At 38.5% G+C, this 26,743-nt stretch overlaps 1 protein-coding gene across 1 annotated transcript in view; it reads right to left on the bottom strand.

The window, feature by feature from the left end:
* Nucleotides 1–26,743, bottom strand: part of LOC135165723 (headcase protein) — a 98,054-nt gene that overhangs the window by 64,656 nt on the left and 6,655 nt on the right. Inside the window, exon 2 of the mRNA XM_064127297.1 lies at nt 17,256–17,352. Within this exon, the coding sequence (XP_063983367.1) occupies nt 17,256–17,352 (97 nt within the window). The remainder of the gene's footprint in view (nt 1–17,255; nt 17,353–26,743) is intronic.

Here is a 26,743-nt window from a genome sequence, read left to right as displayed (position 1 = left end):
CCTCAACCCATTTATTTCGCGGTAATATAAATAAAGAATTTATCGGTTTGAGCTTGAAGCATAACATCCTGGTTCTACAGTGGCGATATCGTTTTCCGTGCTAAAAATAAATCTGAAGAATTTCGCAATCTCAGGACACGACAAGGACGTGATAAAAATAAAGAAATGAAATTTAAATGAATGCATTCATTATCCGGAGATTTTTTTCCTTTACTATTGCCTCATGTCATTATTTATAAAGAACGAAATGAGAAATCATTGATAATTTTATCATCACGAGTCGCCAAATAATTCCAAACGACAGCGCAAACACTTGAAATATAGTCTGAATTTTTTATTCGAAGGAATAAACACAATTGAAATGTTGATAATTCCGAGAGTGTAATGGATTCATGACCTGTGCGGAATTTTACCCCCGCCCATGCCTTTAAAAGTGCCACAAACAACTTATATAATAAGGTATATTTATCCCAATGGTGCTTGTCCCCCTCCTTCCACCAACAATGCGTTAAAATCAAAGATAATTTTCCCCTCAATTCTCCGCACCTTCACAAAATCCTGAATACGTGACGTTTGAGTAAACGCACAAATCGACTTATGTAAGTTAAACTTAAGTACTTGTGTTGATGGTAACACGTGACGTTCTTTGATATTAACCCACGCGTGTCATTAAGTGTAATCCATAACGACACATCGGTACTTATTCAACCGGGTCTACAGATTAATGTGCAATGAATTGATAAAAACGCCTTCTTCGATGAGCTCGAGGATCACTCAGTCAATGTGTAGTTTCGATTAATTTCCCCTTTTGCTATTAATTAATTCCCACGTTTGATCACAATTCAAATTCAGTATAAAAGAATAGAAGGATTTTAAATCATCAATATTTCAAGGCGACTCCCATGATTTTGAAGGGCATACTTTCATTTTGAACCTTGAAAAAAAAAAACTTCAAAAATAAAAAACAAATAAAACGTCTTCCGTTAAAATTAGGGATTTTTTCCACACTACTGCGTAATTTTTTTAATTCGCGCAAAAATAAAGATAACACTAAAAATTAAAATGTAATAAGATAAAAACAGGAAATACAGCAGTCGTGCTTATCAATAATCAAGAGATAAAATATAAGTAGATAAAGAGAACTTCCATTGACGTAATCATTATTTTTCTATTTTCTTTTCCTTGCATAACTCAGACATGATAGAAAGAAAGAAAAAAAAAGCAAAGACAAGAAAACCTGACCTACGCGACTCTGATTATCATAGACCGAGGTGTTGTGCGGGGGAAAAAATCGCACACAGGCGCAAAAAAAAAAATCCCCGACATCGCGAACATAAGAAATGTCCACAAGTACATTGGCACGTTGAATATGAATATATATGCGGGTATCGCGTGCTCGTTGAGCATTTGCCTATGGATAAGAATAGCACGTAGTAATAGTCAACTAGAGAGCGACGGCAGAGAGCGATATTACTAACCTAGCTCAACCGTATTGCGCCACACCAGCTCGGCCGACCCTGACGATCCGCGGTGACGACCATCGTTTTAACTCGACAAATACCCCTGAGTGCGGTCGTTGACTGATTAACACTGCACATATTGTATTGACGGCCCTGTGTGAGAATTTTATTTGCGTTTATGGTACGAGAGATTGTGATTCAACATTCTAACCGTACAAAATCCTATTTTTATCATGTTTATCGCTGAGGTATTATGACTGAGTATTTTTCGCCTTTTTTTTTCTGATTTATCTACTTTATTGAAATTGAAATGGACATTCGTGGGAGTGTGCATGATTGAGTTTGAGCTTGAAGCTATTATCGATGTCGACGATTTTTTCAATTACATTTTTCGATAAATTAGACGAAAAAAACGAAATCATGAAACTTATTCTTTCAGCGATTCGAGTGATAGAGGGGCGGAGACCTCTATGTCGATGACTAAGCCCCCTCGTATTACGTTATAATCTGATTATATGATAATTAGTTCTTTCAAAACATCGCCTCGTGATAAATGAATAAAAAAAAAATATCTCACATGACAAACATCATAGAACTACTCTACGAGCATTAAAATAATTCTCCTATTAGTCACACGAGGAATACGTAGTAACTAAGGGTCTAAATCCTCTGAAATTCCGTCGAAAATAGAAACTTATATTCACGTTGTGGGTGTGTTTCTAATTTAGCCAGTACGATGACCGGCAAGAGGTCCTCGACACTAGGAAGCACACCCATCTTGTGACAGTTTACGCACACTTTTCCCGTAATTTATTCCCAACCAACTGACTTTGACACGCCGAGCAAACCCCTATTTCACTATTTAATGACAATGAAAGAGGCTAATAAAGTACTCCAATGATAGCACATACCCACTGTTGCTATTTCTAATCTACTTGAAATAGGCTGTTTTATGTTCGATGAAATAAGGGAAAGAAATTGTAGGAGTCGACAATGTTGCTGGCGAAGAGATAAATTAAATGTCGCATACAAAACGTTTAAATTCCGACACGTTGTATTCAAAGGTAAAAGGACTACTGGTGACTCGTGCCAACGGGATTTATGGGCATTCTCGAGGTGGTTTGCGTGGACGAAAAAAAATCATGATGCTATCTGCATCGTCTCACGGACGTTTCTGCACGTATTGTAAACCTAGGTCGAGGTTTCCCATTATTACAATAGAAAAGACAATTTTTTACTAAAAACAATCTGCTTCAAATCATTTTAAACAATTGAAAAAAATTGTTTTCATTATTTCCAAAGGTCTAATTCATCAAGTAAATATAATTTGCATAAATTCATCTCACTTTATATAATTAATTATGATATATCGAGCTTTTCCGAATATCGTAAGGGTGAATTTAATTTTTATTTGACGTTTGTCTGGGGTAGAAATATTCATTCTCTCTCCTAAGATACACGAGCACACTCTCTCATTATTATAAATTAATTAATTCCCTCTGTTCATTTAAATATATGCGTAGATCCCTCCCCACATCTCCTGAGACGTTCCTCTAAATAAAAATATCAAGGAAAAATGTCTCCCCTAACGTATCACCCAAAAGTTTACTCAATGTTCGTTAACGCGACGACGTTTAATCGTTTCTAATTGAATTTGTGATAACGTCACCCTCGCTATCATCCCCACCCCAAACCCCTATGAATTCTAAACAAATTCCCATAACTTGGGTTTTTTTCCTGACGGGGGAAATGACGATGGCGTGACGTCTGACTGTATACAACCTGTACAGGAGCAGTTTTTCACGTAAAAGTGACAAAACGCCAGCGATTACGTTGAGTTAGCCCCAGGGGTGTGCCTGAGAGGCCGACGGCTGATGACGCGCCAGGGACCTCTACTGGAATTAACTGCCGTGCAGACCATCGTTTTTCAACGGGCCTTCAAATCCCCCCCTCTCTCCCTCCCCGCGGGTTCACCCTCTCACCATTTCACCCGGACGTTGCCCTTCAAGATAACTTTTTTTGTCCTAAGAATTTACATCGTCGTAAACAAAATTAATTCCATTGTCTTCAGATATTTGTGAAAATTTTATGGCCTCACTGAGACGCAATTGACTTTTTCAGGGGAATAAAAGTTGACACAGCACTTTTTAAAAATATGCAACGTGAAAAAATTATCAGATGAAGCAATTAATGTTATTTAATAATGTAATAAAAATGATAAATGCGTTAGGACAGGTTGGAAATTCACCAAAAATATATTGAAATAATCCTCCCCATCACCTCATCATTTGATCAATCCCCCAATGCCACAGCACTTATCTCACACCAAAGACAACACAAGTGAGAATAATCAGAAGCCACCCGCCAGTCACCAATCCCTTTTCGCCTGCTCCGACGACCCAGAGCGCAGAAGGGACTTTTGAATATTCCCTGCTTTCCAGTTCAAGTTGGAATAAATAGGGGTGAGAGAGGGTGGAGACCACCAACAAAGTTATACCTCCTGCCAAGCCGTAACTCTCTGTGCCAGTCTTCGACACCCTTTCCCGTTTACTGTCTCCACCCGAGAGACAACGTGGCGCCCCTGTACACAGAGTTAAACTTTACTCACTCCATTTCACATTGGCCTGGTATCCAAGCCCCTGTAATTCAGATGGCCCAGAGTCGATTCAAATCGTAACGAATGCCACGTACAGCTATTCGGTGGAGGGAGACCCAGAGGCCTGCCAGACTTTCCCTCTCGAATTTACAGTTCGATCCACTTGATATGCAAACGGTGGGACTAAGTAATTGAGGAGAGTTTGGATTATCCAGGGGAAAATCCTAGTTATCGGATATTTTTTTCGATTAACTGAATTGACGGTGAAGGGAGACAGAAAGGAGAGAAAATAACCAGCAGGTTATTTGGAAAATTATTTCTTGAGGTGAGAAAATAACATATATTTGAGAAGAAATAGAAAATGAATTTTTTTTTTTTCGTATTTTCGATGAGACTGTCGTATAAAAAATGTGTCAATTTTTCCTGGAGAATATGTGCATTTATATAATTCGAAATAGTGAATTAATTTTAATTAATTAAATTGTTAGGAGGGATTTTGTACGATGAGAAAGAAACCTTCTTTTGCCGAATATATTCACATCAATATTATGATAATATAATGAATGTAATAATAATATTCTTGACAGAAGAAATTTTCTTTCCTCAGTCCCAATGCTTCCCCTGCAATTTATAAAGAGTCTGTCACAGTATAGGAAATTATTGCCCCAAACCCTAGGCCATAATAAAAAGAAATGGAATATTTAATAGAACCAAAAATGATTTCAAGTGATGTGACAAAACAATCTGTCATTATACATCAATAAAAAATGAAGGAAATAATGAGAAATTGGATAGATAAAGCCCCTCTCGAGCTTCGTTACCCAATGAGTCTCGGAAAATTAGCTTCGTACACTGAACGTGCCTGGAATATCAATGGAAACACCCTCCAGACAACGCGAAATCCACAACAAAATCGAAGATTAGAAGACCTCTTTTTTTTCTAACACTTTCCTCTGATAAATGTAAATGAAAAAAAAAGACGAACTGGATGCAATAGGAACAAAGATAAAAGTGAAAAGTGTAAGGGGCATCATAAAACGAAAGTCAGGATATTCTCCTGGTGAAGGAGGATGGGACGCATGGAAGGGAGTAATGGCTACAAACGATCCGCTTTACGAGAATGGATACGCCCTATCTGTTGGCTTTTGTAATGAGTCTCAGGACTGGGACTGTGCACTGCTTCGGCGCGGAGGTGCCCGATAAACCTCGGGGCAAATGTATTCCGATAAAATGTCGAGACACTTTTTTTTTTTTCTCTTTGGCAACGGAGGGATCCTTTCCACGTCGATTCCTGAGTTCACGCGCTGTCAAACTTTTTCCGTCTGCCTCTAGGTTTGTGACGCGGGTCGCAGGAGAAGAGCCGAGACGTCTTGTGATACAAATACAATGGGTTCCGGGGGTGAGAGAAGTTCGTCAACCTCGAGGAAAATTGAGAATATTTTATTCCCTAATTTTCCTTTTGAAAAAGTTGTTTCCATTTATTTTTTGAATAAAAAATGGTTGTAAAATCAGTGCTGGTTTGGAAATGTTAGGTAGAAGGCGAAATGACATGAAAACATGAATAATTCACGTCACGTCTTGCGTTACGATAGGTTCGTCAACCTCAAGAAAAATCGAGAATATTTCATCCCTCAATGGCCTTTTGAAAAATTGATTCTAGAATCTCTTCAGGACAAAATTATTGGAAAAGTCAGCTTTTTGTAACAAAGATAAGAACACAACATTAACCATGGAAGCCATAATCAAACCCTATTGCTCACAGAGTGATTTCCAAAATTTCCAAATTGCTGTTAAATTTTTCAAAAAACAAAAATAACAAAACACGAATCCTCTTCGCAAAGATAACAACGGGAAAATAGCACGAACGAATGAATAATTCATCGTCACCCCAGACACTAAAAAATCAGGATGATCACAATGGAGTTGTCCACAGGGTGATTTTCAACTTGACAAAAGGCTTCAAATTGCCGGACAGGAAGCGAGAAATCCACCACCACTCTAGCTACGATTATGACATGAGGGTATGAGAGTGACACATCCCCCCTCCCCACAGGAGGAGAGTTGGCCAGAATACCGAGTGAGACGAACTTGAACTAGTCGTTAGTGCAACCCCTGTAAGTCGCTCGAGAGCCCCCTGACCACTGGTGTACGAGGGGAATCCAAAATCGAGTCTCGTCACATAGACCTTTCATACAGAAGTCCAACCACGTGCGTCGTTATTCCCTGACGATGACCCTGCGGAAATTCTGAGAGTCGTTAACTTCGATGAGGTTACATTAAATCACATTTTTACGGATTCATAAAAGACAAAAAATCTGATTCCTCCCTTAGTGTGTAATACACGTAGAAGCCAGGGGTAAATGAAAATTGTCGCTGTCATTTGGTGAATGTTGTCTTCCACCAGAAGAAAAAAAAAAATCATTTTCCGTCGAGAATATCGCAATTTCTTCCATAAAAAAAAATCTATAAATTTCAAGAAACATAATTTTATCTGACACATCAGTAGAGAAAAGAGTCCTTGAGTTTATAACGGAAAGTAAAAACCGAAGAGTCAAGGCCGAGCGTTGGTTGCAGTGTCGGGCAACACCCTCAACCTCGTCTGGGTTTGCCATGGGTCTGCTGCGACGCGGTCTGGCCTCTGTATAAAAAGAGGGGCGGGAGGGTGAGAGTGAAGTAGTGAGGGGGTACATCCAGCGACGTAGTTGTCTGCAGGAAGGAAGGGGTAGGCTGTGTCTGTACTGCAGCCGACGGTCGATAGAATTGTCTGCGCACATGCGCCATAGAGTTAACGTCAGCTGCGCCATTGATTCCCTCAACCATTGCCCCCTGTCCCTCTGGTTTCAACCCCTTTCAACCCTCCTCCCGATGGAGGAGTACCTAGACCCCTCGCGTACCTTGCGACTTAAAGCCGAGAGCTTCGAGCTCAAATGAAATGCGATTTTTTTTTTTATTACTTTATAGCGCTTATCATGAATTTTTTTTATTCACGCAACACTTTTAAAAAATGCATTCTATGAATCACAGTTCATGGATGAAAACATTTTCTAGATAACAATAAAACATTGCCTATTTTTTCCACTTAAAAATGAGAGAAATTTGCATTTGATTTAGATTAAATGATTCTAGGGCTGATTAATCACTAATTATCAGGTTGAGATTTCACGAGAGGTGCCAGGGCACTACTAAAAGTGTCTCATCTTCCTGACGAGTCACTGAAGATGGGAGTTTGGTAGGTTTGATGAGGATGACACTGGCCGATTTTACGTGAATACGGATTGGCGGGTGGGTTCGAGGTTCGTCGATGGAAAATTGAGATTGGATGGGAAGGAGACAAGGGTGATGGCTCAGTGTGATGTATGAGGCAGTCTCATCTTGTAGAAGGTTAAACTTTCTTCAACAAGATTGAACAATTCTTGGGTTGTTACCTGAAACCTCTACGTGGTATCCACCCATTTCGTGTATGGGGGCGTCCTTTACTTTACTGGTGGTTTTATACCCTTTTTTTGTGATTTCAGGACAATATAAGTGTCGACAATGTGAAAGTCTCATCATATGCAAGAAATTAGTAAAAGATTTCTTAAAATTTCAATTCGAAATGTGATTTTCAATTTTCAAAAACCTAAAATTCCGGTAGAAATTGGAAAATTAATTGTTATCAATAATGTAAACCATTCTCAATAATCGATAATACTAATAGTAGTTAAAGTAGTGAAAAAAAGAATCAAAGAATCATTCCCATTCGTTTTAACAAATAAAAAAAATCCTTTTTTTAAAAAATACTCAACGATCGCTTTATTTTTCGTCTACTGTGTATATTCCGCGTGTTATCACAAAGTGGGGGGTGGAGAAGGGATTCTGGAGGGATGCAATCTGCCTGCAGGAGAAATTGCATCCCTATCCACCCCCTCCCCCTCACATATTCTACCCGAAAAATCTCACAGAGTTGTTCAGCACAGCCCTTGAGGGCTTCTTTCAGTTTGACGTCAATACCTAGAGCTTTCTGAAACGCTTTTCATTTATGATTCCTCCCCCCCCCCCCAATCCCACCCCCCTCCTCTTATATGCCACTCCGGGGATGGAGAAAACTGAGGAAAAATGGCTGATGGTGGTAGAAAAAGGTGGAATGATTGAACTTGATGAATGAAGGACTTCATGGGATTCAATAGTTACATTTGAATTGAACGCAGTTTGGGATATCGATCATTGAGGCTGGATAGAGTTTATGGAGCCGGCCCCTCCGGGAGACTTGTGTACACACCAATGGTCTCGCACCCTTGCCCTTGACATTCAGCGCCTCGGGGCGGTAGAATAACTAAACTATCTCACCGAAATATTGAAGATATTAAATTAGGAATTCATTTATCTCTTAGTCATAAAGAGATCATCAAAATGGTGGAACATCGACTTGCCGATGTCAGCCCGATGATCGACGGGATTGATAACATTTGGAAACGCTACATAAGTAGGCAATGCTTTTTCATTTGAAGTTGAACGGTATTTTTATTTTTCAATCAAATAAATAACTATAATAATCATTTCGTGAGTCTCAAGTTGAAGGTTTTTTCCAGAAAAAAAAATTTCTCTTTAAAAATTGAATTCTTCCGTTGAAACAGTGATGACGATTGTTCTTTTAAACAAAATGGTGGAATCGTACCTGCTAGACTACTCTCATCATTAAAGAAGAGGGGCCTTCAGAGGAAAAAAAAAAGTGTAATTTGTGACAAGATCCATCCACAAGGCCCATCGATTAATCGTTGTCTTGACAAGACCAACGAGAAAGTAGAAAACAACAGTGCAAAGAGTGAGAATGACAGCGGTTTGAAGAAGCACTCCATCTCGAGAGAAACCATCCTCACAACACCCAAGTGCTAGGTAGAGTTGATGGTATTTATTTAATGGCACTCGTGTGAAATGTGTCGTTTGCTGAAAAGCCTTGGTGAACGCATCCTTCTCATTGATCGAGAGGTGTCAAAAGAAGAAAACCTGGAGCGTAAAATTTCTCGGCTCACGAGTGGCAGATAAAGAGTAGGATGATGGGGTAGGAGGGAGTTGGGTTGAAAGCTAAAGCAGATTTTCACCGAGACGAAAGAGCAAGCGCTGAGAAAAATGTAAAGGGACTTTGTAAATCCGATAAAAGGATCCTCCATTCTTTTTTGTTTTAACAGATGCGTCTAGAGCATTGAACGTGGACGATAAAAGGTTCTGTAAACAGGAGGTAAGGATGGGAAAGTAGATTGGAAGAAATTAAGATGGACAATTTTTCAATTGAGTGGACTGAGTAAAAACAAAGATGGACCAGCGGAAAATTAATTATTTAAAGGAAAATTATGGAAAATGATTTATAACGACGAATTCCGTAACATGTGCAAATGCTTCATTCGCACGTAAGAGATCATCTTGAACTACCTTACATCATCTCATCCAATTTCCCCGAAAGATACCATATATTTTCCCATTTTCATTCTCACTCTCACCCTTCAAAATGCAAAAATCCCTGAATGGGTCTAGGCGAGGCAGTTTTCCTCTGAAACTTCTTGTTACTCCTGCACCTCTAATAGAACTTTAGTCTCCATCCCGCCGAGACAATGAACCGTTGAGAAGCCTCCCCCTCCCCTCCCCCCAAATGAAGTATTCATGGTCCAATCATGAGCGCTTTAAAAATAAGTGAACAATTTTTGGTTCAAGAAATTATTTTTCTTTATATTGGATATTCCTTTGATGTTGGAAATGTCTTCTATGTTTTACATCGACTCCTCCCTGCCTAACTCATATTGTCTTTTAACGCCTTCTTTGCTCTTGTAGAGATTTTTTACACATAAGGTGCGAAAAAGACTTAAACTCGTGAATTGATGAAATGTTCATGCAATTTTCTGGAGCTCTAAAAACCTTTTTCTGATCTTCACTTTTTTTTCACTCCTCAGATTTTTACCAAACACGTCATTTAAAAATGTTTCATGTCATTTAAAAATGTTTCACGTCATTTAAAAATGTTTCACGTCATTTCACCAAATTTCCTAATAACATTCCATATTTCTTAATTTTTATTTTCCCTTCAATCTCTTCATTCCGAACTTCCGAATTATCACGATGTGACAATGCGACGCGAATTAGCGAATTAATGAATATTTATGCTGTTTCCCCAGTGAAAAGAAAAAAATGATTTTCGAAGGATTTAGTCCCCTTTCTACCGTTCCTCAGTCGTCAGATACATCATTTAAAATGACTTCACACCATTTCACCTAATAGCCCAAAAAAATCCCATATTTTCTCATTTGAACCCTCACTCTCAGACTCTAAACGTAAAAACCCTTGAATGAGTCTGAGTGAAGCAGTTTTCTCGTGAAACTCCTTGCTCCTTCTGCACCTCTAATAGAACTCTATTCTCCATCCCGCCGAGACAATGAACCGTTGTGTAGCCCTAGGGGTGGTAGAAGGGGGCTAAAGGTTGGAGAACATTTGAAAAAGGAGAAGTAACCTCCCACCGGTTGATGCTCTCCTGTTATCTCTGGAGAGGGCGCAAGACTCGTGCGAAAATTTGTCAGGCACTCTCAACTGTTTATCTACCACCCCCGTACGCCCTCGGAAAATGACATGTCTGGGGAGGATAAGAGGGACGATTCTTTCCCGTTCATTTTAATGCGGCCTTTGCGCTCACTAAATTCACAATAAATTTGCAATAAATATACTGCACACAAAGAAGCCCCCGAAAAAAAAAAGAAAAAATTCTGTAAATCATTTTTATTGTTCCCTCACTTCTGAATAAACTGAATTTTCATGCACACCAGTCGATAAATCTCTCATTCGTGATGGGTTTTTAAAATATACGTATTTTCTCACGCTAGTAAAACCGATTGAAAACACGAGTAGTCTTTCTATTTCATATCCCTCCCCCCCCACCTCGTCTTCTTCCAGTGAATTTTTGCGAACATAGAGCAACTACGGGTGACGTACGACCACCCGTCGGCAAGGGATGTAGTGCCGTGAGGGGAGGGGAAGGGTGCGGCTACCCTCATTCATGTAAAACCGGGGCTACACAAGTACGTAGCCGTTGAGCACCGCAGTCCAATAATAGTGTAATAAATCTCAAAACCTTCTCGTTTTCCTGAATCCCTCTCCTCTAACTCAGCACAACTCTCATACGGGATAGAACGTCTCAAGCGTAACGGATAAATCGATTTACCGATGAATTTACCACCCATGACGATTCGCCGAATACGAAGTGTATGGCTTTTTTTCTCTCTCTCTCTCTCTTACCCTCTTCAGTGCTTTTGTCATGAGTGGGAAATGATTTTTTTTTTCGCCCTTTGTACGTTCGGTCAAGAAAATGTTGTGGGTATACTCAGTGATTTAATGGAGTCCATCCAATTCTTTATTTGGAGATTCAGAGACACGAGTTGGATCTGAAAGTTATTGCGAGAGGAAAAACGATTGAATATCAGCACATCATTTCTCGAGAGGAGAAAATAGCGTAAATATTCGATTGATTTTGGACAGGCTTGTGAAAATAAATGGTTGGGATGAACAATTGATATTTTATACATATATAATTGCCTAATGTTTTCAAGAGATTGGCTGAATTCACTCATTCATGCCTGTCTTTTACGACGGAGATACCACCAATTTTGCAAATAAGAGATGTAATATTGAATGAAAACTCTACTGAACAAAATGGAAACTGAATTCGATTGGGGGGGAAAGTGAAATTTCATATCGTTTGGAAGCAGTTAATTTTCTAAAATTCGACCGTCTCATCTCATGCATCTATCCATAGATTCCCATTATCCCCATGCATTAATTCACAATTAAATAATTAAAAGTGACAGGCTGCTAAGGGATGGAGAAAGAGCCACAAAAAACCAGTAAAAAAAATGCAAAAAAAAATATTGAAGTTGCCTAGAGTCTCGTAAATCCGAAGCCTCTCGTCGTGTCCGGTCTGCAGGCACGTTCACGGATGGACGGGGAAAATAGTTACTCTTTCTCTCTGTCCTCACCACCCACCCCCTTTTTTCACTCGTACCGTCAGAGAGTTCATTTATCGGGCGACGACACGCGGCACAGTTAACTCTCCTCATCGTCTGGCCTCTCCCTCGCCTCCTCCTCTCCCCCTCCCCCGGAGGGCACCCACACAATTTAGACTCATCGACAATGCAGAATAAATTGCTGGGGATACATGAAATGTATGAGAGATTCGAATTGATCTTTTTTTTACAGTGAAATCAATTTTTTTACTTGATTCATGAATGAGTAACGAATGAATTCTATTTGAAAATTATTCTTCTCTTTTTTTCCCTTTGTCAGCAAAGGTTTCATCATTCTCTAAACTTCAGCAAATTGAAAAACCATTTTTCTCACGTACTACTTGATTTATTCACTTTATCAATTTATTTTATTGAAAGAAATAACCTCTATTGAAATAATGCCCCTCTTAAATTGAAAAATCATGGCTTTGACAGTAAAAAAAATTATTAACAGCAACGATTTACAATATTGAAGTTGAAATTGTCACTTTCTAAACGTCATCTAATCGACAAACAACTTTTCCCATCCACTATTCAAATTTTTAATTTCATCGATTCATTTCCTCGATATGTTGTTTAGCGAAAGTGATTCGATATATGGTGGTTGCATGAAAAAAGCCGAACTCTACCTCATACACAGCCTTACCCCCTCCCTCCCCCTTCCCCTCACGACCATTTCCATAACGGGATTTTATTTCCATTTTCCTGGGTCGAGAGGTTATAACCTCTGTAGACTAGTCTAGTCGAATGCGAGGAAAATCTCAAGTATTTTCTGAATGCAAAAAAAAAATGAACGTGGAAAACACGATTTAACGGAATGGCGGAGGCCAACGGTGGAGCGAGAAATGAAAAATATTGTTGATTTATGTGTCGCCGTTAGAATAAAAGGGAATCGTCTCGATGTAGGGTGGAATAACCTCGGGAATTAAGGGACTTCATCTACCTGTCACAGTAAAAAAAAGCTCGTGATAAATATGTACAGATGTAATAGAAGAGTATGAGAATTTGCAGAAAAGAGAAAAAAAAATGTATTAAACTTTGACGTGAGATGTTGGAGTTTGGGATTTGAAGTTAAAGCGAAGTGAAGCCTTCGGAAAGACCCGAGACAAAGAAGTTTTGCGGTACAAGGGAGGGAGTGAGGTAGGGAAACCCGTAGAAGACCTTTTCCCCTTTTTCGTCTGGAATCTCTGGTCTGCGAAACGGAAGTCCCATCACCCGGGAAAGTTGACGTATTCACATTTCTTTCGTAATTTTTTTCCCCCCCCCCTCACTCGGATAATACCCCCTGGAAACAAAAAAAAAATCCTAGTCTTTGTTCATCCTCTCCGAGGCACAGTGAAAACGGGAAAACGAGTCTTCCACGATTATGAGCAACACCGAAATCCTCCCCCGGTTTATTACTTTTTCCTCCACGTTGTTTTGTGATTTCCTCTCCCCCTTCTCACCCCTCCCTCTCGGTTTTTTGTGTTTTTCCCCCCGTTGAACTCATCTATGTTCGGTTCTCCTGGTTTTTCATTGTCGCGTCTCTTGAATTCCAAACCACTACAGCGATTTGTCGGGAAGTCAACTTCTATCGTTGGCAATCAATTACGAAAGACTCGGTAATCCTCACGATAATCTCTGCCCTGTTTTGTATTTGAAATACTGAATGCTAAGGTGTTTGTATTATCCAGGATCCGACATCTTCGACAGGTTTGTTGAAAATTTTTATCAGTCGACTCCAGTAAATCTCTCTCTGTATTTCATCATCAATGATAAAATCTATAGATCGATATATTTTTTTTCCCGAACTTCATTTAAAAAATAAACGAATTGACAGTGATTTTATTGTGTTATTTAAAAAAAAAACTAATTTCGTAAAATAGTCCCGCATAGAGACTCTTAATATGCAATAAATCTACTTCAGTTTTAATAACGACAATTACGTCATACCAAACTGCGCCGCAAATTGTCACCGAAGTATATTACCTCAGGCTTAGTCACCACAAAAACGCTGACCGGAAAAAAAATCGTTAAATGAGTGTTGGGGAAAAACCAAGCGTGTTCTGGTGTCTACGTGCCTACCTTGTATCGATCTTGTTGCGGTAGGTCTCGGTGTCGGGAGGGCGAGACGTCGACTCTTATCCCAGTTCAAGGATGAATTTCAAGGGCGTTAAACGTGTGTAGCGCACACATATTTTCGACCCTCATATCCTCGAGGGTGAAATAAAGATCCTCCAAAAAAAAAAAGTAGAAGAAATGTCGCAAGGAAGTAGCAGGAGGGAAAGCCTCGATGAAAATAAAAATAAATGATCAAGATCTTCCCTCTGGTACGCTTGTGTGTCAGTGGAATAACATGATGTTGCAATCGCCACGAGCTAATGGCATTTGACTGGAGTTCATTGTGCCTCGGAGTTCATTATTCCCCAGGAATTTCATTTAATCTCTCGCTATTTTATTTTTCATCAGTGGAAAGGTTGAATTCAGAAGATTTGTTCGACGTCCAGTCGACATTTAATGCATCGATTTATCGTAATCGGGTAAAAATACGAGTGGATTTTCTACATAAAATAAATAACTGAACGTAAAAAATGGACAAGTTTGCTTTCCAATTACGAGACTCCTTGGCTTCACTCCTTGAACGGTTAAGTGAAATCGAATTATCAATACGGCTTTTTTTATTCAATTTCAACTCATCGATAATTTTTTAGCATTGCCCATATCCGGGGGACTCCGTTAATGAGGTTTTCCAATTAGCAGAAAATTTCGGATTTAATTTCAACAGTGAACGAGTGAGGAAAACGTATGAAAACCACTCACGATACGAAGGAGAAATTTTGATATAACTTCACTATTTCTCAAACTCAAACGAGACAAATTCGAAATTGATTAATCCCCTAATTATTAACTCTTGTTCGATAGTATAGAAAGAACTTAATTCGGAATTTTTTTCCCAAATTGAGAAACAACTACGGGCAAAATTGTCGATATCCGCAGAAAAATATGATATAAGTTCATTAATTATCGAAGTCCCGAAAAATTCTAATGCTGACACAGACTAAGAAAGTCGATCGTTCTGCATTTTTTTTATTCTTCACAAGTTCCGAAATTGTTAATGTAAATATAAAGTACTCGAGAAATCCTAGTGATTCGTATGAGAAAAAAGTTAATAAGTAGTTTATGTAACCCAAATAAACTATTTCATTGATAAACATTTCTACGAAGAGTTATACGTACTCCACTACAACCCAAGTATTTCAATTTCCAAATATTGGACATAGTGGCAAGCCCGTAAACTGCAAAACTTCCGGTTCCCCGGGTGTCTTGAAGCCAAAATTTAATCAATGTGCTTCGGAGTTACCCTTGAGGATGCCTCCGAAGATATTGAGTTACTTCGGTGTAATATTTCTGATTAATTGAAGAGGAAAAGCCGGACTTCCGGTCTTGGTAATAGGAATTCAAAAAAAAAATGAACTTGGTAGAGAAGTTATTCATGGGCGCAGGTCGCCATTGGCAAACCCACGCAGTGATTCAACTCTTGGTCCACTCTGATGCACCGACAAGCCACTCCCCTACCGTAAGGTAAAAAAAAAAAAACAAGAGACGTGACTCGAAAGCTCAGACTTACGATCACGAGTCACGCTATCTACCCATTTCCATCGACTGCAGAAGGGGTGGGGGGTATTTATTGTATCGAGACGCTGTGTGTGCGATTCAATTTCGATTCACTCGGTTAGATACCGTCACTCACTTCTATCTCACTATCTAACACCGCTGTGAGAATTACAAGGGACTTGGGGAAAAGTTTTATGTGTCTTATCCGGAGAAAGAATAGGGATATTTACTACAATTTTTTTTTTCATGGAGATGTTATTGAAAATCATTATCTGGACTTGCAGAAGCTCAATATGTAAGAAATTTCATTAATTCAATACGAGAAGCGATTATGGCATCACATGCTCCTACAGTTCCTACATGATTAGATATAATCGCATCAAAATACTTTACTTTTCTTCGGAAAAAAGTTAGTGACTTAAATCGAAAAAAAAATGGCATAACCCGGAGGGTTTTTCTTGTGCTAGCGCCAATAATCACTGGCGAGCAATGCCGAGGGTCATTGGACCGCGGGGGTAGACTCGTAAATCATTCACGACTGAATTTTCGGAGGCTAGACTACAAGGAAACCCAAACAACCATGCATCACGCAAATTTTCGCACTATTTCGCATGTTTGAATTTTATACCTTTGGGATATTAAGTGATCCGATGAATGACCATCCACAAAAATAAATAGGCCCGACGCACGCTAAAACCATAAGGGTAAGTGCAACTATTTCTGGGACGTTTTACCCCATCTTTCAAGAAATAAATTGCCCCATTGAATGTGGCATATTGCCCAATGTATGTTTGAGCTTTTTGGGAACAACGTCAAAGTGAAATTATTCATTTTTTTATTCTTTCAAAGAATTTTTTTAAACTTCAAAATGAGCACTGTGTTGTCAATTTTATGATTTTATGGAATATTCACAATTGAGGACATCCCATTTTCCATTGAATGAAACAAAATTAATTGAACGAATAAATTTTCTTCCATCGAGAAAGAATAAATGTCCATTGTTAATTGAATTTAACCCCCCTGCGTCTAACAAATGAACCAACCGATAAAACCCCTTTCTAAATGAACAAAAAATAGACGAAGTTAATTTAATGAAAAAAGGGGAATAAAAATGGTAGAGCCCCGAAATTGACATATTCAAATATCTCCCCGAAGAGAATAAAATCAGACATCGGTATTCCACGTGCAAAAAGCCAACCTTTGCATTTTGAAATTTTGCCGAGAAATGAGATCACGTCAAAAAGGGAGAAATAGGGGTGGACAACCGCTGTCCGCTGATGTATTCGTACTTGTGATGTACGTGAATGTGAAATAGACACGTTAAAGTTATTCGTGTGTAGAGGAAGGGTCTCGGTGTGAGTAGGGAAAAAGATTTCCGTGCATGGCTGAGTCTGCATGGATGTTCAGAGGGTGTTTTCATCCCTCGTTCACGCTTCACTCCATGCCCACACGGTATCAGAAATTGGATGGATACATGGAGATGCTTTCGATGGGTCCTTTTACCCTTTCCCTCGAGCGCAATTTTTTTTTTTCACATAGAATGAATGGAAAATACTCTCTCGGGGAGAGACTGTTGAGAGTTCTTACCTTGATATGATACGAGTTGAGCTTGGTCTTTGGCAGGCTGTTGAATGCACTGAAATCCAAGCGACGGGAGAAGATACCGTTGGCTCCACAGCTTTGACTGCAACAATAAAATATAATGTTGCATGTGATGAAAAATATTCAAAGGTGTCGGCGATAGAAAAATGCAACGTTAAATTTCTCATTTCACTGATTTTTCAGTCTCATTTAATCATTCTAGAACTGAAAAAAAAATGAAATTTACGTTTTCTATAAAAACTAAATATGATACATGAAAATTCAGCGCTAATTTTTTTTAGATAAAATAATTGATTCAATATAAAAATTCAGGCAATTATTAATTTAAAAGCCCGTCAAAAAATTCCAAAATTCAACTTTTCACACCTTCACAATCATTGACTCACTCTCCCAGAGAAGCCCACCACTGCCCCAAACTTCCTAATAAAGAAATGAAGTCACGTATTGTGAAACGTATATTGGCCTTCACCTTGGCCTCGACAAACGTCACCGTCTTTTCGATAGGAATGTGTTTATTTTGAGCTTGTGTTTCTCACCCATCGGGGTCGCCGAAACACCCGATGCATTATGCAACTCGATACACAAAAGCCGACTGGAAGTCTGCCTGGAATATTCATGTTTCCCCTTCCCATAATCGATTATACCCATGACATTTAATTAGTCATTGAGTAATAAATTGTGGAGGATAAATAATGGTTCGGTGCTGGTTTTTTGCCACATTATTCATCCCACAATTTTCGAGGAATGCCGTTTACCATCGACCAATGGAGGGACTGAAACAGGAACAAAAGGCTGATCCTCGAGTCAACGACGCGAAATATCCAGTGTTAAAAATATTTTATATCCAAATTTATATCCAAAGTTGAAGGAAAAAAATAAGGAACACGGAAAAAACCGGTTTTCAGTGATTACCGGGGGGCATAACGCGATGAGAATGTGCCAGAGGGCGTGTTCTGAACTAGAATGATAAAACGATGGTATAAAAACCACACACCTAGGCGAAGAAAAAAAAAACTTTCAAGTATCCGAATGTATTCGTTTTTTTTTACGGATCAATCGTGAATTCGAATGGGTGGTTTCGTGATGCGTTCGTCTTGCATCGAATTCATGTCACGCCTCGCGAAAATTTTCGTGGCTAACCAAAGCTTGGGGGCTCTGGTGGGCTAAGGCTCACCAACTGGTTTTATCGAGGGGGGGTTCTAAATTTTTTTTTTTTATGTGTTTTCAAACGAGTCTCGAGGTAGGTAAGGGCCACGGGAGGGATCAGACCCGGCTGAAATGCGGCTTAAAGGAGTTTCAAGGACAAAGTTTAAAATCCCAAGTCATTGGCACGTGAATAATAATCAAGATGATTATCGTAAAAATAAACCTGCCCGGCACTACATCATAATCGAAGAAGAACAAATGACTAAAAAATCGTGAGTCTGATATATCAGGATTTACTCTCCCAACTCCGCAAACTCTTAATTTTTATTGATTCCCTGAAAAAAAAAAATCCCGAAATATGGATTGCTATTGCCAACAAACACCACTCCCTTATCACCGGGGATGAAAAAAAAAAAATCCGGATCACAGTGAAGTATTTCTGAGAAAGGACCCTCGTCTCCACATCCGTATTATCTCCACCTCTCGCATATAACCCAGGCTTTTATAACGTAATAACGAGCTCCATGTTTGATATACAAGTCGAGTGGTCCACAAGCCCAGACGGTCCCCACATTGTTATCATCATCTCTCTCACCACGAATGCCAGACAGAAAAGAAATGAACGAAAGATACCTCTTGCACGTTAACAGGGCCTTGTACTAATGCAAATTCAACAAAACACGGCCCTTATTCATATTCTCCTTCAGTTATCCTACTCTCATTTATCAGTGGATGCGGCTAGTGCGTGATCAGACAGATCCATCCAGCCATATCCATGGCCCCTCGTCTCGTATAAAATGCGCCCAAGAAATGATGATCGATAGTGAAAACGATAGATCTGATAAATCGAATGAATATCTGCCGTGAGACTACGGTGCATAAAAGAAAATAAATCGACGCATGTCGATTCCCTTCATCATCGACTATGTAATCTAATCTCCTGTGACTCAAGAGTGCGTAACATTTTTTTTTTTCCCTCTTTGTTTAATTCAAGGTCCCCCTTGTGTTCGTTTCGGCGTTAAAATCTATTTTGTATCATTTTTTTTTCTCCCGCACTTACATTCACACTCGGTCTGGGGTGTTATGTATGTGCGCAGTTAGAATGCGAATACTCGAGCCTGTGTGACTCACGTGCCCTTCCATTCAATGCCAATGCCAACAAACACTCTTATGTACCACCTTTCCAGACAAGTCTAGGTTTGTGTTGTTGGTTGGATTTTACGTGATGTATCACCGATGCGGGTCACACTGTCACACCCAATCGCATTTTGTTATGACCATCGCGTGACGCTAATTCGTTCAGACGATAAAACATGAATTCACATTGATGAGTGATTTTCGTGGATGTGTAAATGTATTGTTACGTTTAATAAAGAGAAAAGATTTGTAGAATAACTTGGAGAAAATATAAAATGAGAAAATGACAATGTGAACAATGTAATTGGAAGCCGTAAGGAAACCATTTGAAAATTTACTGGATTCAACAGTGAATTTACGGTGTGAATGATTATCGACTTTTCATAGTAAAAATAATTTTATATTTTACCGATGGAGAAAATAGATTTTCTTATGTTTCCCCTCCTTGGAATAATAAGTGTATTTTTTTTTAAGATCAAAAATATATTCTCTTGTGTCTGTCAATGGAAAAATTCATCCTTTAGAATTTAAATAATAACCGTCTGTTAAATCAAAAGTAGTGAGCATTTATCGCACCACCGGATACCGCAACATTTCATCATAAATTCAATTCGTGGAAGCATAAATATAAATGGATTCATTGCGGTTTTAAATAAATTAATTTTCAATTTAATTTTTCATGTACTATTTATTGCCAACTCGTCCACATCCAAACCCCCGAACAAAGGACGATTAAAAAGTCTCCCCTTCGTCGTCTAAAATCCTAAATCCCTTCCCCCTAAAATATTAACGTCACGTGGCGTAAAATATTATTGCTCTGAAAAGGCATGATTGTGGCATGACGTATCGCCTCAAGGAAATTAGTGGAGGGCTATGTGACACTCCTTTTGTTCATGATGAAGTGTCTAAAGAGGGTATGCATAATAATTCTTCTTTCTATTTCTCGGATTCTTTTTGTAGGCGTAAAACTGACGTTTTACGATATTTTGACGCCAGTAATAAACCACCTTTACGTAATCAAATGTCATCCGCCTTTACGGCTCATTCGAATACATCAGGTGTGAAAGCTATAACGAGGTTCATATTTTGTAATCATTCGTAAACTTCCTCGTTCAGAGTTCAGTTAGTAACTTGCTTTCTACATATTTTCGTGGAATAATTAAAGTGCAATTGTCACATTTCATTGATTTTTTAAATCAAATAGTGAGTGCTACAGAGAGAAGTTACCAAGAATTTCAATGAAAAATAGCAATAAAGTATGAAAAAATTGACTTCTACTGAGACAAATGGAGAAATTATGGGGTTACGTCAGTTGTGGAGTACCTTATCCCCGAGGTTCTAACCCTTTTACTGCTCCTGAGGATTCATAATTCATTGCGGGTGAATTCAGCTATAGAGTGACTGAGTAAGCTCTTTCCCGGGTCCTCCAGGATGTCACATGAATAAGAAAATAATACAAGAGACGGAGAGAGGTCGGATGTTTGATGCAGAAGTGCTATATGACCTCGAGACATAGCCATGACATTCGAAATTCACTCCACGAATTACTTAAGACCTACGTGAGGTAAGTGACAATAAGAAAATGATAGATAGATTGTAAACAAAAGAATTACTAAATAATTTTGAATTCATCATTAAAACGATGTATCGAAATAGAGTGAAATAATAAATATTCTTATCAGCTTTTGGAATTTTTTTTGCGGAGGCTGTCAGGTGTTGCTGGTAAGAAACAATAATCTCTAAATATCTAGACAATAGACGAGGATGTCCGGTCCGACAGCTTTTGGAATACCGAAGGACAATTGAAATAAAACAGACAGAGGATGTTTGAATAGAACAAAACGTGAATTGTTAGGGGGGGAGAGTTGGTGTTAAAACGCGAGACGAACGCAAATTAAGTGAGTACGTGAGAGTGTTCTCGTCTGTCTCATTCGCCATCTCCATTCGTTGACACTGGAATCGACTTCTGAGGGCTCCCAAGGGGGATTTGAGTCGTTAAATAATCGTCTGTAAAGTCGAGAAGAAGAAGAAGGAGACACTGGGGACGTACCACGTAATCAAGTATTTTGCTCTCGAGATGCATTTCATTCACCGAGTAACAATTCAAAGCTAATTTCATAGCTCTCCCAACTGTTTTAATCAAGACAAAAATTATTGTCTCCAACGGCAAAGAATAAAAATAAATCACTCACTCGACATTACAGCATATTTTTTGGAATTACTTCACCTGACATTTTGATGAATAATTTGAGGTGCTAGAATTTGTTAATCACTACTACTCCATCCAATTCATCAACATCCTCATTATGATCACAGTAGTCATTTCGCTACGTAACAAAGTGGCGAGAAAATAGTGAGAGAAATATTCAACATTCATTTGCCTCCTGTTAAATACAAGTCGACCAAACCAAAATCCCATTTCCTTGATTTACGACTACCGACTAAGCATAGATTAATATCTTCAAAGAAAAAAAAAAAAAAAGCTCACCGTGTAACGTCGTGAAATAAGAAAAACGAGGATCGTTATTCTGTAACAAGGCCCTGAATGGAGTACAGTGTAATGTAAAAATAAAGGAAAGAGAAAGAGAGAGAGAGAGATGAGGGGAAAATGTACTCCCCAGATGGAATACACATGCACAGCGGTACGAAACAGCCCTCGTGTTCTCGCGTAATATCGGTCATTAATCGAGATCTTCTGGTGTTATCCGATAATCGCACGACAGCCTTTAAGAGGACTTGGCGATTACTGGCGGGGGCTTTTACCCTTAAGTCTTTTCCGAGGATGTGGAGTGTTGTCGGGTGTTTGTCCCTCATTACAGGAAAGATTTATACCGATTTAAGTGCAATTCTTTTCATTTAGCAAATCGATTAGAAATTCGCCAAGGTGAATCATTTTCATTTCAATTGTGATTTATGCAAATTAAACAAATCATTACAGAATATTTTTCAAGGGAAAGTCACCTGTTCTACCCCAGAATTTACAAGACTGTATATGCTGAGTTTCACCCCAAGTTATGTCTCTCGTTATCCATTGAAGTCATGGAACTTTTCCGTTTAACAAACCAACCTGGCCCTGACAGCTCTCAAGAAATTCCAATACAATTGCAACGATTCCCCCCTAACTATACTCAAAGAATACGTGTTGAATTTTCCGAAGCATGTGTAACACTCAACGCCCAATTTCAAGGGCCCCCCGCAATGCCCCACGAATACTTCAACAAACACTGCAGCCTGTTTCGGACATTTCTCGGATATTTTTTTTTTTTCATCCCTCACCCGTCAAAAAATCTCTACCATCCCACCACCCCGCCCAATGCAATTTTCGTCCTCGTCACGTTCATACCCTCCCCCACCAGTGAAGGAAACGCCTTTGATGGGGCCTCCCCTCACGAACGAATTGAAGAGTCAGAAACAACCGGCAATTTTTGTTTCAAATTGAATTTCAGGGCTTTGAGAGCGTGAGGTGTGGATTGAAGAGACGACTGGAATGATAAGGTCTCCATGTGCCCGGAAGGCCAATCCTACATGTCGAATTGAATTCTAAGGTAATTAAATGGTGGAAAAGAAAAATTAACAAAAACGATTATTTCATCTCCAAGACCTTCCAATTGTTGCTGAGGAGAGTGGTTTATTTTATTTTTAGTTTGATTAGTAGATGAGAATTAACAATCGTCGATACAAAAAAGCGATTTTGAAGATTTATAATGTTGATATACGAAAGAAATGGCATTCTATGAGCACTGTGATAATAATTCTCAACAGAGGACCATCAAATTTAAATTTAACATGAATTTTAGGGCGTTGAGATCATAAGGTGAAGAACGACACTCCCTTGAACACATCAAACTTAATTTTTAACTAATTAAACTGCGAAAAAAAAAATAACGAACGTGATGAATTTTATAGTCAACTCCCTCCAATCCTTGCTAACGAGAGCATCTCAAGGCTACATCAACCTTGACTTGGTAATGAAACCAAAGATGACCGAGAGGAGGTACTAATTTATGAAGCAGGGCGGATTAACTTCCAAAAATACAGCACAACTGGTAAGCTCATTAGTGGCGCCCCAAAGAGAATAAAGAATAATACGAGTGGGATGGGACAGAGGTCCTCGAGAAGTATTACATTGAATCCTCACGTCCTCTAATGCACTCAGAATGGCTCTCAGAGAAGTCTGACTATGTCCAGGGATAATCCCCTGCATTTAGTTAAACCTCTGATGTTTAAACTCGAGGGAGAATTTCTCACTCACTGAATCAGATGATGAACTTGTCTCGTCGGAGAATAATCAAGTTGGAAAGAGTTTTAATTATTTTTTCATTGGAATGTAGTTGCAAAGTAATTGAATGACTATAATTTTAGGAATAATTTAGTAATCCCCGAGACAGAATCGTTCGACAACCGGAGCTATAAAATTACCATACTCAACCAAAACACCTCGACTTTAATGTATATTTCATCCATTTTATTCTCATTTTTATTTCACTTTGATTATCGAGAGAATATTATTCAGTGAAAAAAAAAAAACAAATTATTAATGATACGAGATAGTGCTCATGAGTCTAGTTCTTGTGCGTCCGTTATATCTGATATTTTGAACGTTGAATCACGTTCAGAGACACCTCATTATCTTTTTTTAGCACGAGTTATAATATTCATTCCGATTATTCATATCGTGGTATTAAAATCAATTTTTCCGATAATTAATGTACTGATTTCCTGTCATTGAGTCTTTTATGGAAAAGCGGTTTGAGAATGTGAAAGTTTTACCTAAAAGAAAATTCAATTATTCCAACGTGAATTATACTCTCTAATACACATAAATTCTCGAATTTCCATTGAAAAGACAAATCAACTCAGCGTTGACGTATCAGCCCCCCGGGAGGTAAACACAAACGTTAACAAACCAATTAGCAGTAAACCTCCCCCCACTCTCCAATTCCCTGTAGTTTTACGCTGTAATAATTTACAGTGGCGTACACACAATGGCCTTCAACGAGTTCTCATACTTCAATTTCAAGTGTTTCAGAGGTGGTTTATGGCCTATGGGGAATGAGAGATGCCGTGAATGTTCAAAAGATAACGGCAACTCCTCTAAACTGTCAATTTTTTTTCTCAATGACGTGAGACATTTGTGAATTTACAAAATAAAAATTAAAAAATATCAAACAAAAATCCAGAAGAACTGGAGAAGTGGAAGAAAAATTCCAAATTCTATAGTTTGTGCGAATTTTCCCATCGCGCATGGGGCCCTTCTCATCCCAACCCCATTTTCTAATAGATGAAAAATTATTTAAAAAATATACAGTACGAGATACTCATCCCCTGCATAAAGGGTTGAACGATAGAATTGACAAAATAATTTCTCTAGAATAATTCAACTAATATTTTTGTGAGGAAATGTAATCATTTTTTAAAGCTAAAAATACTGGAGTAAAGCATAATTTCCGGGTATTTTTACAGTCTTCAAAGGTCTGATACTCTTTGTGACTAAAAAGAGATCCACAAAATGACTCGACGCTTCATGAATGCTAATGGGTGAATGGTATATCAGGCATATAAGGCGCTTGAGACGAATTTTTTTTGTACCTGCTTATGCTTCTTTGTGCGACCTACAGGAGGAATTTGCATAAATTTTGTAATCAACGCGTTGTCCATTTGCTTTTTTTTTTTACATTTGGTGATGATGAAAAAGATTGTTGACCTTGAATCACGCTTGCCAATGAATTTTTATCGTAAAATTATTTTAATCGAGTTTTTGTTCGGAAAATTATCAATTAACCATCGTCTTGTCCCACGTGTATACCGATTGTTCTTTTTTCATTGCAAGGAAGTTGATTTTATATTTACAACTGAATTTTTTGTTCTCGTTAGTTAACATTCCCTAAGTCTAGCCAGAAGAATTTACATAAATTTAGCAATCAAGAGTCTAATAAATTTTTCTCTTTATAGTCGATAAAAGAACGTCTCGCGTCTCGAATTTAGATATAAAAGACGAATTTTTAAGCTCCAGTGAACGTAAAAAGGGAGGCGCCAACGACAAAGGTGATGATAACAAAAGTTTAATTAAATGACTATTTTTTGAGTGTAAATTCTTCTTTTCCCGAGTTATTTGTAGAATTTCTGAGTCACCGGTCTCTCATCAGACCAGTTAAATGAAGAAAATGGTGAAAAGTTTAATTAAGAACTGAGCGTGCGAATGTTTTTTTTTTTATCCTTTTGAAAGCCTCAGGACGAATTGGTAGCAGCGAGAAGACGGACTGCGAAATGTCGCCCTGTCGTCTTTAAGATATCCTTGAGCTGGTGAACAGCCGAAGGGTCGGAGTTCAGGGTCATAGCGTGAACTCGGTAATACCGTTGTCCCTCCCGTAAATTTAGAATACATAATACATATGTACGAACATGTGCTTTCCTGAATATTTGAGCTGTCTTAATTCTTCTATTTCTCCCTGTGGATTTAATCCCAATTTTCCGTCTCAACTCTCCTCATCTGTTTAAAATTCTTTCGCTAGAAGAGCTCGATAATTGATATTGATATCATCTATTGAATTTTGAAAATTTAATCGCAATATTCAGCTGTGTTAATGGAATTTCAAAGAATTTAGATTAATTCTTAAAGAAGATCATCTTAACCATCATTTTATGTTAATCAGGAATTGTTTTCATTCACATTTCAAGATCTGAATTAATCATTACATAAATTTGATGAAGATTATTTTAAAGGCATTACCATTCAATTCGCCAATTAATAATCTTATCGACAGTCACGCTTATCTCATAAAAAATACATCAAAATCATCATCATTACTAGCGTCTTAATGATTTCAATCATGTGAATGTGATGGACTCGCGTGCCACATCGTCGGAGAAAACTTCCAATGGCAAAAAATAAACTACGAAAAAAATAGCGAGATAACTTGACGTTTATCATTTTTATCGTACTCAACACGAGGTATTCCGCACGGTACACACGATACTGTGTAAACAATATTCTATATCAACTCGCCTCACCCATGTGCCTAACCCCCTTCGGTCCGCACCGTCATGAACGCACACGTTCTCAGAGGAAAAAAAAAATGCGAGATGAAACGAAAACAAAAAATCCACTCGGATAATGGGCAAAAATAGCTTGCAGCCAGAGAGAGAACGACAGAGGAGAGAGAAAAAAAAAAAAAAGATGATCGAGATCG

The sequence above is a fragment of the Diachasmimorpha longicaudata genome, chromosome 1, assembly GCF_034640455.1.
Source record: "Diachasmimorpha longicaudata isolate KC_UGA_2023 chromosome 1, iyDiaLong2, whole genome shotgun sequence".
NCBI lineage: Eukaryota > Metazoa > Arthropoda > Insecta > Hymenoptera > Braconidae > Diachasmimorpha > Diachasmimorpha longicaudata.
This window is presented reverse-complemented; position numbering and strand designations above follow the sequence as displayed.